The sequence below is a fragment of the Hippocampus zosterae genome, chromosome 4 (assembly GCF_025434085.1).
Source record: "Hippocampus zosterae strain Florida chromosome 4, ASM2543408v3, whole genome shotgun sequence".
In the NCBI taxonomy this organism is placed as follows: domain Eukaryota; kingdom Metazoa; phylum Chordata; class Actinopteri; order Syngnathiformes; family Syngnathidae; genus Hippocampus; species Hippocampus zosterae.
Window position 1 is genome coordinate 23,962,436 of NC_067454.1, and position 15,675 is coordinate 23,978,110.

A 15,675-nucleotide genomic window follows, 5' to 3' on the forward strand; every position below is an offset into this window, starting at 1 on the left:
CAATACCCCAAACAGTCTATGAGCAAAGGAAAACTACAAGCCAGACAAAACCAAAAACTGAAAAAAAGCAAGAAAAAAACCCCCCAAAATAAATAATAAAAAGTGAAAATAAGGACTCAATAACACTTCCATATATGTCAGAGGAATTACAGGACCCATTCAATCCATCATGATAAAACATCAAATACATACAGTAAAAAAACCATACTAGAAATCGTGACTTGTGCAGCCAAAAGACACCATCACACCAGACAAGAAATGTAACATAACCTATGAAATCCCATGCAAATCATGCCGAACACAAAAACAAAAAGCAAAACTAGAAATCCATAACAGACAAGTGCAGAAGATAAAGCCATAACAGACAAGTGCAGAAGAAATAATCACATCATGGACTGGGACAAGGGGAAAGCCATCACATCAAAAAACAATTACGGTAATTTAAAAGATGGATCAAGGAGGCAATCGAAATAAGGAGGCTTTGAGATGGCACCATGGACAGGGACGAGGGGGATTATATACTCCCACAAGCCAAGGACACATTGTTTCAACGGTAGCGGGGAATTGGCGTGCAGCCTTAACCAGGTCGCAGAACCTTATTTTGAAGGTTTCCCAACCCGGTCAGCTGTTTTTAGGACATGTCACAAAGAAGCAGTGACAACTCCGACGAAGCCTGAAGTGACAGCCAAAACTGTCAGCTCGGTTGGAGCTTTTCTCTCCACCGAAAAAGATAATAATCTGGATCTTTAAACCTAATTTAAAAAATGAGTAGACAAGATGAACGTCATAGTAACAGTACTGTGCTGAAAACAATCTTCAAATGCAATAATAAGTCAATATGTTTAGAAAATAGATTTAGGCAGTTTTGTGTAAATTTCATTCTCTTGCGTTTTGATTGGCCGCTTGTAACCCTGCATTGTCGGATTGAATTTAAAATTCAGTTTCAAGCGTCTGGCATTTTAGAAGTCCTCTTGGACAAAAAATAAAAAAATAAAACAAAACTCTGGCGGCCCAGTGTACAAGTGGTTAGTGCATCGACCTTACAGTGCAGAGGTTATGGGATCGATCCCGGCTCCGGCCTCCCTGTGTGGAGTTTGCATGCTCCCCCGCGCTTGCGTGGGCTTTCTCTGGGCACTCCGATTCCCTCCCACATACCAAAAACATGTATGGCAGGCTGATTAAACACTCTTAATTGACTACTGTCAGGCTGCTGAATAACAACAACAATAATAATTAAATTATGTGAAGTGTAAATAGCACTGTGATTTATCCATTTTGTATTTATATTGCACTTAATTGAACGGTGTTTGTTTGTTTTTTCTTCTTTCTTCTTTCTACCCACATTCTTGCTGCTGGAGGCTGTAAATTTCCCCAGTGTGGGACAAATAAAGGATATCTTAATCTTAAATTGTCCTTAGCTGTAAGTGTGAGCGCGGATGGTTGCTCGTCTCTGTGTGCCCTGTGATTGGCTGGCAACCGATTCAGGGTGTCCCCCGCCTACTGCCCGAAGGCAGCTGGGATAGGCTCCAGCACCCCCCGCGACTCTAGTGAGGATCAAGCGGTTCGCAAGATGAATGAATGAATGAATATATATACTCTATATATATTGGATAGATATATACAGAGAGAGAGGGAGAGAGAGCGAGTCAGACACGCACACACACACGCACACGCGCGCACACACTTTCTCGCTCTCGGACAGGCTAACCTCGCGTCACTCACTCAGGGCGGTGTTCTGTTTTTTTTTTTAATCTACAAAGAGCTGGTACGCGGCAGGATGTAGATTTAATCATGACTTTGAAGGCGCATGTATAATTATGGGGTGCGGGGACACTCCGCCTTTGGCATTTAATGACATGTAAGTGTTGATGTACTACTGGTGCCATCGAATGTTTTAGCTTTTGCCAATTGGAAGTTCTAATTGATATCATGGTGAATACAGTAGTTGTTTTGAGATGAGAGCAGAACCCTTGAGTAATACAGTATGTTAAATTATTTGTCTGAAAGATTTAATACATTGCTGGATCATCATCTATTCGTTTTCTCTCCTCATCAGACCAGTGGACCCGGATCTTATCTGTGCCAAGACTGTAATTTGCGAACCAAAGGAAGCTTTTGATTATTTTTTTTAATTCAGCATCCTTTAGAAACATTCTGCACCAATGGTTTAAACTTACTTCATAGCTTTATTATTTACATCCAAGAAGCCATCTCTTGATTGTGCAATTACCAAAAAAATGGTACTGTAATATTAAGTGATACACTGCAAGCTCCAACGTATTGTCTACCTAAGACTGGTTCTACGGAAACTAACCGCGTGCCACGTAAACATATTGAATCACAATTCAGAACTTTTATTTTGAAAAAAATCCGCTTTCGCTGGGGAGAGCGTGGTCTTCATTCCGGTTAACTCGACTATGGACAGAAATCGGACGTTGCAAGACAGGGCTGTGAATCAAAGCGCGTATTCTGAAGGTTTGCTCGAGTTTACCTGTTTGCATTAGCTCGGGTTGAAATTAACCTCGCACTGAATGTTGCAGGAAATAGGCGCCGATTGTGTTCACATTTCCACTCATTGTTTGTAGCTAATGAAAGGGCTCTCTGGAGTCGGACTGCGGTAGTGTTTTGGCGGCTAAGCTTAATTCGCAATCGAAGACAACCCCTGTTGAATTGTCGCACCAAACCCCTGAGATAAAAGTGTGATCGCGACGGAGACTTTTCCCAAATTCGGGTGAAAGAACTAACCGCTAAGCTACATAGCTCGAGTTAGCTGTATCACTTGCGCGTCCTCGCGCCTCTGCCACGGAGCTGTGCGGAGATCCACTTCCACGTAACGTCTGCCGTGCAGTGTTCCACTGTGCCAGCTGGGCTAGGCCACGTCCTTCTTGGACTGACATTGGGCGGACTGGGGAAGATGTCCAGTATGCGGAAGGAGGACGACGGGGAATAAAGCGTGAGAGATGTGAGAAGTCTTGATCGTTAATGATCTTCGTGTGGGGTTTGTGTTTCTGAGCGGTTGCCGCATACGCAAGGCATGTCACGTACACCGGGGAAATACGCTCTTTGAGCCATAAGGTTAAAAGCTGAAGTGACGGTTTTAATTTCTGTTCGGACATGATCGGTTTCGGCGCAAACCGACGCGGGGGCCGACTCCCTTCCTTCATCCTCATCTTCCTTATGGCGATCATCGCCATACTGGCTTTCAACTACTGGACCGTGTCCAACAAGCACGGTCGCTTACTGGATGAGTTGGTCGAGGTGCAGTCGCGGGTAAAGCGCACGGACGCGGCGAGGAGCCGCCTGGAGAAACGCAACTCTGAGCTCATGGCGCAGGTGGACACGCATAGGAAGCAGCTGGATAAGAAGGATGGAGACTACAGCGTCCTGGAGGGCAAGCTACAGGCCCGAGATGCGCTCGTCAAAAAGTGCACCGACGAAAAGGTAGTTTCTCCCGGAGCCTTGTGCTCCTTTTGATTTCGCACAAGTCCGCCACTGCAGTAGTTGTCGTGCCACAGTATTTATTTAGCCGCGCTCATTTGTCATTTGTATTGTCCACGTCCAAATAAACAGAAGGTTTCACTGTGAAAGTTCACAGTCACCGCGTGTCGTTTTTTCCACCCACCAAGTCCAAGTTGTTGCTTGGATGTACAATAACATTTGGACTGATTTTATGAATAATTAAAGTGAAGTTGAAATATGATTCCCTTTTCTACATTTTGCAGTCTTACGATTCAACAAGTGGGATAGTTTTGCAAGTTGTCATGACACCTGCAATTTATTTCCCAAGAAATATGTATCCCCACAGACTGGATGATAAAGGAAATCCAATCGATTTCATGTAATATTATTGGCTTTTGTAGCTGTATTTACCAGGTTTTGTGCATGATTTATAGTTTTAGTCAGACATTATGGCTGGACAGTGGATACAATTGTAATTTGAATCTCATTGTACCCTTACGAGTACAATAGCACATACTCCTTTTGTATGCTGGACCCTTTGTTTTATACTTTTGTACATATGTTTTTACAATGGAAAACCAACTGTCTGCATCTTAATGTCAACTGATTAACCTTCTGTTGTTGCCAGTACATCATAAATTCACCCTTCAGAGGTAGACCTACACAAAACCAATTTAAAGATGTTCCACCCCCAACACACAGGCCAACAGGTGGATGGACAAACAAAGACATGTACTTCCTTGTTAACGTCTTGTTTGTTAAAGGTTGCGGCATCTTTCACTGAACCATGAACGTAGTGTTTTCAAGACCACATACTTTGCAATCTCCCATGACTAATTTTTCATATGATTTAGTCACTTTTCCCTAATAGTGTAATAAATTATACTTTATGTACACTTGGTCTGCTCAAATATTTGATATGTTTGGCTTTATTATGGTGGGGTTACACTATAAGAACGATAGACGTTCTGGAAAATGGCCACAAATTCAAACCTTGAGTTTACCAAATGACCACGTCATTAAATATCTGGAAGATCTTATTTTAAAAAAATACCCCAAGGATCAGTAGTTACAGTACACTGTTTACTTTCGTTCTGGAGCCCCATTAAAATACATTTGTTCTGAATGGGCTGGCCTGCCTCAAGGTACCCTCCATTGTGGGGTTTGTCAACTGTTAGACCGTTTTGTGTTGTCATGACTGGCTACAGAGGAGAGCTATTGTTCCCCTTATGACATGAATGGTTCCCTTTATTACTTGTGTCCTTGTTGTATTCCTTTAGTTAGTAGGGACCATGAGTGAATGTTGTGGCGCATTTAGTTAGCTCATTGTTGCTTATGACTGGAAGCAAGTGGCGAATGGCTGTTCTTGCCTCTTCTATAGAAAAACTCTGTACTTCAGTCAAGTGTGAAGTGTGTGTCTCAATCTAGTGACTCGTCATCACCACAATACTGTAAAATACTTTGTACTAAGGTAAATACAAAGATTGTACACAGTGACTTTGACAAGAAATGTAACTCTTGATTACTGGTCTGGAAATAATGAGGTAGATTGCACATGACATAAAAAGTGGTAATTGCATCAGTGGCATCACTATTTACAGGTAGTCCCATGTCAATGTTTCACATTCATGCATCTTTAGGGCTATTCTCATATGTTGTGATGCCAATTTGGCCCACCCAGTCCTTTGCTGACTCATACATCTTGGGCTGTTGTCACTACTGAATATTTTTAGAGTCCATTATTCTGTTGGTTATTCCATAGATGAAGCAAATAACATTTTATTTTGCATTTAAGTGCAAACAGCAAACAGCAATGCAAACTGAAGATCATGGATTGAAGGAAATGGTTTCACATCACCTACAAAAAGCAGAGAGGTAATACTGAGACCACTAAATCGGAGGCCCGCAATGCCTTACTTTAGCAGCAGCTAGAAATTCTCTTAAGAGTTATAAACAAAATTGGTGACAAAGGGCAGGCTTGGTGGAGTTCAATGCTCAGTGAAAATGAATTAGACTGACAATGCTGACCAAACTCTTGACACCGGTCATACAAGGATTGAACCTCGGGCATCCGATACCACATACTCCTGGAGCACCCCGCACAATATTCCCCGGGGTACACGGTTGAACGCCTTCTCCAAATTCACAAAACGTATGTCGACTGGCTGGGCGACCTCCCATACACCATTGAAGACCCTGTTGACCGTGTACAGCTGGTCCACTGTTGCATGGCCGTCACGAAAACCACCTTGAGCTAGATTCTGTTGTCAGGCATGGGACCGCCACAGCACCCCTAACCCTTTGGCCCCTCCCACAAGTGGTGAGCCCATGGGAAGGGGAACCCACATTATCCTTATGGGCTGAGCCCGGCCGGCCATTTTCTGAATCTGAACTTTTGATGATATTATTAAAATTAGATAATGAGATCCCTGAATTCCTTGCAATTATATGTTGTTCTTAAACAGTTGGGCTATTTGTTTACAAAGGGGTGAATGTCACACTGTCCTTGATTGTGACAACTGGGCCTTTTGGGGGTGCTGTTTTTTACACCCAATCATGATGCACAGCTTTAATGTTAATCACTTTAAACATTCTTCAGAGGTTGGGGGCAACAACAGAGAAGGCTCGGTCCCCCCAGGTTTTGTGCTTGGTCATGAGGATGGCAAGGAGATTTGTATTTGAGAACTGGAGGTGGAGGAAGCAGTGTATGAGTGGAGAAGGTCGGAGGGGGCCTTTATGTGAAGGGCTTTATAGATGAGTAGGAGGACTTTAAATTGAATACGCTGGCGAACAAATGGAGTTTTTCAAGGATGGGGGTGATGTGATCATGGCAGCGGGTGTGGGTGAGAAGGCAGGCGGCGGCTTTCCGGATGTATTGTATTCAGGAGTTCGAAGGTTGTGCCGCAGAGAAAACTATTGCAGGAGGTAATGAAGGTATGATGACGATTTGAGTGGTCGTGAAACAAAGTGAGGGGTGGAGGCAAGAGATGTTCTTAAGATAAGATAAGATATCCTTTATTCGTCCCACACTGGGGAAATACATCTTTCAATTAAATACAATATGAACACAAATGGATAAATCGCAGTACTATTTACGATTTTCCTTCACATCATTTAATTATTATTATTATTATGATTGTTATTTTTTATTCATCAGCCTGACAGCAGTCGGTAGGAACGAGCGTCGGTATCTCTCCTTCTTGCAGCGCGGGTGTAACAGTCTCTGGCTGAAGGAGCTACTAAGTGCTGTCAGGGCGGGCTGGAGGGGGTGGGAGGGACTGGCCATCATAGCTTTTAGCTTAGTTAGCATCCTTCTGTTGCCCACCTTTCTTGAGGTGGAAGAAAAATTGTGAATTTGGTGCTGTGTTGTACGAAAGAGACATTATTATCAAACAGGACACCAAGGTTGCGACAGTCAGAGGACGGGGACGGGGTGGAGTTGTCAATGGTGGGGTTAAAATTGGAGTGAGGGAGTATGGACTGATGATAAGGTGGTGAGATTTAGAGTAGTTGAGAATGAGAAAGTTTGTTGGTTCCAGGATTTAATGTCAAAAAGACAGACACGGTAGAGTGTGTTGTTGGGGATGGATTTGGTGGAGATGTGCAGTTGAACGTCAACTATCTTCTCCTTGGCAAGGGGGAGAAGGTAGAGGATGAAGCTAAGAGGACCAAGCACAGAACCTTGGGGGGACACCTTGAGACAGGAAGTCAGTGGAGGAGGAGCAGTTGTTGATGTGGATGAATTTTGCCTGTTTGAGATATGAGTAGAGCCAGGTGACGACATTGTCTGTGATGTTGAGGAATTTCAGGCGAGAGAGTAGGATTGTGTGGTTCATAACAATCATAATAATAATAATAATAAAATTATGTGAAGGAAAATTGTAAATAGTACTGTGATTTATCCATTGTGTTCATATTGTATTTAATTGAAAGATGTTTGTTGTTGTTTTTTTTTTTTTTCTCTTTCTACATACATTCTTGCTGCTTGAGGCTGTAAATTTCCCCAGTGTGGGACGAATAAAGGATATCTTATCTTATGGTGTCGGGGGTGGCGGTAAGGTCAAGGGGAATGAGGATGGAGAGTAGGTCGTATTCGGGGGGGAGGTGGAAGTCATTGGTGATTTTAAGGAGAGCACTTTCAGTGCTGTGTTGTGTGCGCAATCCACATTGAAATTGTTTGAAGAGTTTGTTATTGTCGAGGTGGGCTTCGATTTAGTATATGATGACACAATCTAAGATTTTCTACAGAAAGGGAAGGTTGGAGATGGGTTGGAAGTTGCTCATGTTGCTGGTCCCTCTCTCCGGAATTGACCTCCCACTGAACATTCGGCAAGCCCCCTCGCTGCCCATCTTTAAAACCCGCCTCAAAACTCACTTGTCTTCTTTGGCATTTGACTCAGCATGACTCATATTTGATCTTAGTTTTACTGTTTGGTGCTTTCTGCCATTTTGTTACTGATTTATTGCTTTAATGTTGTATATATGTTAGTTGCTCTATGTACAGCACTTTGTATGCAGTGACGGCTGTTTGAAAGTGCTCTATCAATACAGTTGAGTTGAGGGTTGAGTCCGGCTTTTTTGATGATGGGGTTACAGCAGCCAGTGTGAGCGAGGTAAAGTTGAGGGAGGAGTTGACAATGTTGGTGACGAGGTGAAAGATGGTGGGGAAATCAAAAATTTCAGACAAATAAAACAAACTTGGTTCCTGCAGTAACCCTATGATCTCTCATGGCGCACACAGGTGCTACGTCACCCAGGTTTGGAATCACTGTCTGATATAATTCCTTTGACCACTTCTTTTGCCCATTAGTTAGGATGACTGCCAAATTGTGAAAAATAAACATATTCACAGTTGGGGTAAGACAGCAAGCAATAGGCCAAATGCTTCTAGTGATTTGCGAGTAGGGGCCAATAGTTCACATGGCCTTGTGTCAGTAAAAAAACTGATACGAGACAAACGATATAACCAGTAGAATTTTATGTTATCATAGTTTGAACTAGGTATACAATACGACACATTTTTATTTTTATGTAACGCTATCACAACAGCCGCAGCTGTAACAAAGCACTTTACAGAACATTTAACATTAAACAATAATAAAACAGAACACTACATAAAACAGTGACAATAATACAACAGTAACGTAACGTCCCAGTGTACTTGCCTTGTTGGGTAATCACATTATTTATAGAAGAAGAAGAAGAATCGGCTTGTAATTGTCAAAATTTGAAACAATCCTTTCTTGATCTCCAGATGGGACATTTGAGCCTTACTAGGCAACGCACCACAGACATAAGATTAATTTCAATAAGTGAATAATAATGTGAGGGAAAAACGTGTTTTAGAGGACAGTGGCCTTTCTTTAACTTTTTGTTTTCTGCCTAGGTTAAGATGCAGGGTGATTTCTCAGCTCAAATGACAGAAATCCAAAGGCTGAAAGGTAGGTCTAGCAAATGGCACAACCACACGTATCGAACAGAAGACCTGAATAACCTGCTTATGCCAGGTACCAGATACTATGAATTAATAAGTTGAATGTATTGTATTTGTGTCTGGATAGAGCAACTGAATGATTTGAAGCAGGAATTTATGAAGCAGGAAGATCAGCTAAGAGACGTGAAAAAGAATAGAACCACTTTGGAGAGAAAGCTGGAATATGAAAGGTATGATAATGACTTCTGCTCCGTGTTTCGTATGAGCTTGCAGTTTTTTGAACTGAGAGACTTAATGTTGCCTATAATGAACAAATGAAGAATCTATAACTTCCTGAAGCCATTTGTTGTGCACATTTTGAGAGCGAAAAACAATGATGCTGCAATGATGCCTTGCTGCAGTGTTCAATCAAATTGCTCCAATGTCACCACTGTAACACTAAATTATTGAGAATTTCATGCCATGAATGTGCTTTCTCATTTATAAACCAGCCTAATCGGTTTAAAGTTTTATTCATTGCTGTTGTTTAGAGTCATGTATAATCCTTGATTGACAATTGCATTTAATATGTATTTCCCAGTTTACAGTGTGGGCAACAGATTGCACAGCTGAAAATAGAGTATGAAGAATCAAAGAAGACGCTAGAAGAGGAAATTGTAAAGCTAAGACAAGTTAGTATATATAAACTGCATTAATCTGCTTTTTGTGTATAGTGCACAATGTAATGCATTTTTTGTATTTTTGGATTAAGTCCTGCTAAATTCACAATGTGCAATTTTGTCTCGTCTGGCAACCTCTCAGAATGCAATTGACAGCCAAAAGGCCATAGTGGCTGGAAGACACACTGAGGGAGCGCTGGGTCTGGCTCTGGCTGAAGAGCGCCATACAGTGGCAACTCACCGACGTGACAGTCCAGATTTAAAAGGTACAAGCTGCTGATCATTAACTGTAAAAACTATACAGTACAGTAACTAAAATGTTCGGCACCAGTCAAAACTTGCAAATTACTATTGTCCTGTGTACTGGTCATCATATTGACAATGTGTGCCCAAACGTTTTGCTGGGCATTCGTCATTTGTGTGCTGTCGAATGCATTTCACAATAACCAGGTTTTCGGAACAAAGCATAACACCTATTTGTGTTACTAAGGATCAGTCTGGAGTTGAAATCGGCATCATGTCCTGTGTTTGGCTTGATTATTATTTTGTTGTTTTGTTGTCTGTTTGAGAGGGAAGAAATTTCATCTGTGCTGTATGTTGCACATGCGGCACATTTGACAATAAGGTTGACTTGACTTGACTTGATTATGTTGTCTCAAATGGACAGTTTATTTTTCTTTACTTACACTAACTGACATTTTCCATTTTCTCTGACAGATGTCATGGGAAAGCCAGGCAGTGATGCTGGCATGCCTGGTATTGAAGACAGTGAGGTGGGAAAACTTGATGAAGTGCAATTTGGTAAGAAATTCAGTAGTTGGTTGATCTGTGGAAATATTCTTCGAAATAAATGTTAATCAAAAAACATTACAGGACACACAGCGTACATTATAAGTATTCTCTAGCCTGCATAGTGTGGTTATGCACTTGAAAATTTCCATTATCTTTCCAAAATATACCACCTTTTTCGATGTTATTTCTGACTTAGCCTCTGCATTTTTCGACAGAATTGAAGAAGCCAGCCATCACTCTGAAGCGTGACGATGCCCCTGATGTGGTTCTGGGTGCTGGTGCTGGACCGGGCGTTGGGGCAGCTGATGGCCCAGGGGCACAGGGCTTATCTCTCGACCAACCCCGGCTCCAGCAGGACAGAGGGGAAGGCCAGGCAGCTGTGATTGCCGCTCCAGGTGTCATCAACCTAGCAGACAAACCAATAATATTTGAAGAAGACAACAAGTCAGATATCAAAGCAGATGAAATGGGTGAACAGCAAAAACAACTTCGAGGTAAAATTTGCACTCCAACCATTCTACTGGTGCTAATAATCATTTGGAGAAAAAAAATCATGAATATGCACGCATTGGGGCAAACGTTTTTTTAACGGGTTTGGAGTCATTCATGCAATTTTGTAGCCATATAAGATAAATCTATTTCTTGTCCTTGTCAGCCCCAGATGTCAAAGGTGCAGGTGAACGTTTGAAGGGGATTCCATTGCCTGCTAACCCTGCCCAGGTACCCAACCCCATCCAACCACACCACAAAGAACAAGTTCCAGCAGGGGCACTCCGTCATCACCAAAGTGAGTATGACCCAAGACATTTTTGGAAAAAAAAATTAAACAAAATAATTGGTTTTGAATGGATGCTGTAAGATAACCTTGCAAGTGCAACATTAATATTGGATGGTGGTACACCTATTATGGTTATCTTTACACTCTGCTGCTGCCCTATGTCCGTCAGGTGTACAAATACAAAGTTGCCCATTGCTGTCTGAATATATCTAATACTGGTACTCTATTTTTTTTCTCTTCTTTCTACATACATTCTTGCTGCTGGAGGCTGTAAATTTCCCCATTGTGGGACAAATAAAGGATATCTTATCTTATCTTATCTTATCTATTACAGTTCAGTACATTTTGATACTTTTGGGGTGGCCTCCTGTATTCAGATTGTCTGTTTTGTGCCGGTCACATTAATTAATCACAACATTCAACAATTTATATGACTCTGTATTGGAACCTGTGGGTGAAAGCGCTGTATAAATCAGCATGTATTGTATTGTATTGTATTTTCAATTCTTTTACATACTATGTAACGGGACATATGGTTGATCTTACAAATATACATATTCCCAGGGGATGTAAACTCGTGAGCACAATTGCAAATCACAAAAGAGAAAGGAAACCTTTTCATTGTCCATCATCATAATGGATTCATGGATTCAAAATCCAAGTGAGGATTATTGGCCCTTCTGTCCAGCCCTTCAGCCTTAAGGATCACACTGAGGGTACTGGGTTTGAAGAGGGGACACATGGCACTTCCCAGAAGATCCTTTACTCCTGCCTGGCTTCTGCTCTTCAACCAGTTTTCTCCTCTTTCCCGTTTTGTAATCGTATTTTCTTCTGCCTGCTGTCAGTATCCTGGTAACAACCCTCCCATCATCTGTTTTTCCGACCATTCTTCTGCATCTATCTCTATATTTGCACCCATTTTCCCAAGATCCACCAGAAAATGCTGTTTTGTTGAGGCAGCGCATTGGCAAGAGTAGCTCCAAATATTGCCCGTCTTGCTTGACTCTGGAGTTTTACCCTCACCTGGTCGGTTCAGACAGCTAATGAGGGTAGTTTATGACTTAGGTGTACTGATGTGTTTTAGCTGAAAAAAATATGATTGCTGCCATCTGGCATGTTTAAATCCCCAAGACCCAGAACAGAAATATGTCCATTATCACATTTTATCATATAACATGTTAATATTTATCATCTGTAATCATGGTATTTTTTTTCCATCACCAATTCCATCACGAAAGGAGAATAGCCCTATTAAGCCTTTGGCTCTGCATTACTTTTCAGGCACCAAACTGTATCGCAAGTAGACCATGATGAAGCTCTACTTGTGTGCCTACTGGTAAATACTTAAATAAAAGCATGTCTGAGATAGGGTGGCACAACCGATTGGTTAACTTATCCGCCTTAGTACTGAAGACTCGGAGTTCAAATTTGGACTCCAGCTTTTCTGTGTGGAGCTTGCATGTTCTTCCTGTGCCTGTGTGGGTTTTCTTCCAAGTATTCAGTACCCCCCCCCCCTTCCAAAAACATGCATGGTAGGTTAATTGAACGCACTGATTTATCCCGAAGCGCGATTGAGAATGTGAATGGCTGTTTGTCCCTGTAATTGACTGACAACCGGTCCAGGGTTCGACACTGCCCCTCAGTGTTTAGGTCAAACAAAAGAAGTCAAGTAAACATGCATAGTATTTGATTCAGTGAAGTGCAAATGGTGTTGTGTATCAAACAACAGCAAATCTCAAGTCGAACAAAAAAAGTCACCGTAATAATAATAATAATAATACATTTTATTTGTGGGCGCCTTTCTAGAAACTCAAGGACACCTTACAACAAGCAGTTAAAATCACGAGTACAATGTTAAAAACTACATCAAATAAGATAAGAAAAATACAACAAAAATAAATAAATAAAATACAACAAAAATAAATAAATAAAAATAATGGCTTTATGGTCTGAGTGAATAGGCTTGTCGAAACAGATGTGTTTTGAGGCGGGATTTGAAATGTGTTAATGAGGCTGTATTACGAAGGTCAGCGGGGAGTGAGTTCCATAGCTGGGGAGCAGAGCGACTGAAGGCTCTATTTCCCATGGTGACGAGGCGAGCAGGGGGGACAGAGAGGAGGACAGAGGAGGAGGAACGAAGAGAGCGGACAGGCGTAGGAATATGGATGAGGTCAGATAGGTATGGAGGGGCTAGGTCATGAATAGATTTGAATGTGAGGAGCAGGATTTTATATTGAATGCGGTGTAGAATGGGGAGCCAGTGGAGATGTTGAAGGACAGGTGTAATATGGTTTATGTATGGCGTGAGTGTGATAATGCGGGCGGCTGAATTTTGGACCAGCTGAAGCTTATGGAGGGTTTTTTGAGGGAGACCAAACAGAAGGGAATTACAGTAATCGAGTCGCGAGGTGACGAGGGTGTGTACAAGTATAGCAGTGGACTGAGGAGTGAGAGAAGAGCGGAGCCGGTGGATGTTTCGAAGATGATAATATGCAGAACGAGTGATGTGGTTGATATGTGAGGTGAAGGAGAGGGTGCTATCAAGGATGACACCCAGACTCTTGACCTGAGGGGAGGGGGAGATGGAAGAGCTTTCGAAGGGAATGGAGAAGTTGTTTATTTTGTTTAGATTGGATTTAGTGCCTATAAGGAGGAATTCAGTTTTATTGCTATTCAGTTTGAGGAAATTTGAGGTGAACCGTAGTAACACTTATTTAATGAGGCACTCTTTATACATTCATCTCCCCTTTCTGCTTGATCCCTGAACCCTTCAAGCATTTACTATGCAGTATTTCAACCTCTCCTTCTGTCCCTTTCATTTGCCTTCATTTCTCTCCCTTCCTGATGAGGCCCCCTTCTCTGCCTCCTGCAGGCCGGTTCTTTGACGAGATCGAGTCCCCAGTAGATCCGCAACATGGCTCTAAGCTAGCGGACTACAATGGGGACGATGGCAATGTGGGTGAGTATGAAGCCGACAAGCAGGCTGAGCTGGCCTACAATGAGGAAGAGGATGGTGATGGTGGGGAGGAAGACGTTCAAGGTGAGCCAGGCAGGGGGACTGGACCGCTTGTCCAGATGTGTATTCACCATTCCTCACTTGCTCCCCCTCACCTCACTCCTCTTCTGCTGCCAAACCTCCCTCCAGCATTTTCCCCAGCAGTTTGTGCTTAGAGTAGCTCACATTGCCATCAGTTTGGTCCTTGAATCCATCATCAGTGCGTAACATTGTGTTTCTGGGCTCAGAGAAGAACTGCAATGCATGCAATCCAGATTGAGTACAAAGAAAGGCACAGTAATGATCTCAACACATTTTCTCTGACAGAGAAAAACCAGGGTTCGGGGAATGTCTCGCCATCTACTGTCCGTGCTTCATTTTTAGCTCTCACACCTGTCTGAGCTGACCCACATCTAGATGATAGCTCAGTTGTATTTGACAATGTCTGTGTGTTCTCCTTGAAACATTGAAATTCACACCATTCTCATTTTTTGGCATCATTTTTTTGGGGGGATGCATCCGCTTTTTGGGGGGATGTAACAAATTTGAACCATTGTCTGTGGTTATGTTATCATATAATTTAGATTAATTGTGTGTACTTCCCATGCTGACTAATTTGACCGTGTTGAACTTTCTTCCAATATGAAATCTAAGATAATTACAGCATCAGAGTGGTCTTGTCCACAGTAATGCCTACTTCAAACATTTCTAATTGCTTTTGCCTTTTTTTCCCCAGATGATGATGACCGAGACATGCAGGGTGGTCGGGCTCTGGATTATGGAAAGCGACATCAAGCCATCGACATTCTCTGAGGGTGAAATTTGTACAGTAAAATGTCATCCAAATATCCTGACTTTCTTATTTGGACATCAGAATCATTCAGAAATTACATCTTGCAACCTTAGTGTCATGGATCACATCCACAAACAGATTACCGGTACTACTGATGAATTTGAATTATGTTCCCTAACAATACATGCCCAAACAATAAACAGTATATAATCAGTTGACGTATGAATTGGTAATGGTTAGCCTCGGACAATATACAGTAAGTGGTCTAAATATTGACAACTATTTTGCTGTAGGACTGAGTGCCGCCGTTCATAGCGGAGTAGTCTAAAATGGCATAGTTTACACAGCAACTTTTTATTTTGTTTTGTTTTTGCTGTGCTGGGATGTTTCTCAAAAATTTGGACTACCACAATTTTTGGACACTCACATGGAAGACATTTTTGTTTTCAGTTTACAATGGTGGAAAAGCCTTTGAAATGCCAAGGACTTTGCTTACAGTCTATTAAATAATTTTTTTGTGAACACACATCAAGTGGTCCTCATCCTCTTTTCTAAATGATCTTACTCATGGTTGTTAGACTCATAATGATAAGCAAACCATATTTAAATACTTGGAGGAGCTATGCTGTTATTGTGTATGTTGGTATAGTTATAAGGCTGTGACATCAAGTGAAAGTCAATAATAATAATATAATAATAAGTCAAGTACAACTTTATTGTCAAATTAATTACAATTAATGTTTTTTTTTCAGTAGTTTAACTAGA

The 15,675-nt window shown here is 41.7% G+C and overlaps 1 protein-coding gene across 2 annotated transcripts; it reads left to right on the top strand.

Annotated features, from left to right (window-relative positions):
- The first annotated feature begins 2,374 nt into the window (after positions 1 to 2,374).
- On the top strand, positions 2,375 to 15,436 carry golm2 (golgi membrane protein 2). Of its 2 annotated transcripts, XM_052063198.1 has the most exons (10): positions 2,375 to 3,441; positions 8,846 to 8,900; positions 9,021 to 9,123; positions 9,474 to 9,564; positions 9,695 to 9,818; positions 10,270 to 10,353; positions 10,560 to 10,838; positions 11,000 to 11,131; positions 13,995 to 14,162; positions 14,854 to 15,436. In XM_052063198.1, the coding sequence occupies exons 1-10, from the start codon at positions 3,115 to 3,117 to the stop codon at positions 14,928 to 14,930; spliced, it is 1,440 nt and encodes a 479-aa protein (XP_051919158.1). In that variant the 5' UTR covers positions 2,375 to 3,114; the 3' UTR covers positions 14,931 to 15,436. The 2 variants fall into 2 exon arrangements, with proteins under 2 accessions (XP_051919158.1, XP_051919160.1); XM_052063200.1 differs by lacking the exon at positions 13,995 to 14,162 and having other exon boundaries at positions 2,376 to 3,441.
- The last annotated feature ends 239 nt before the right edge of the window (positions 15,437 to 15,675 follow it).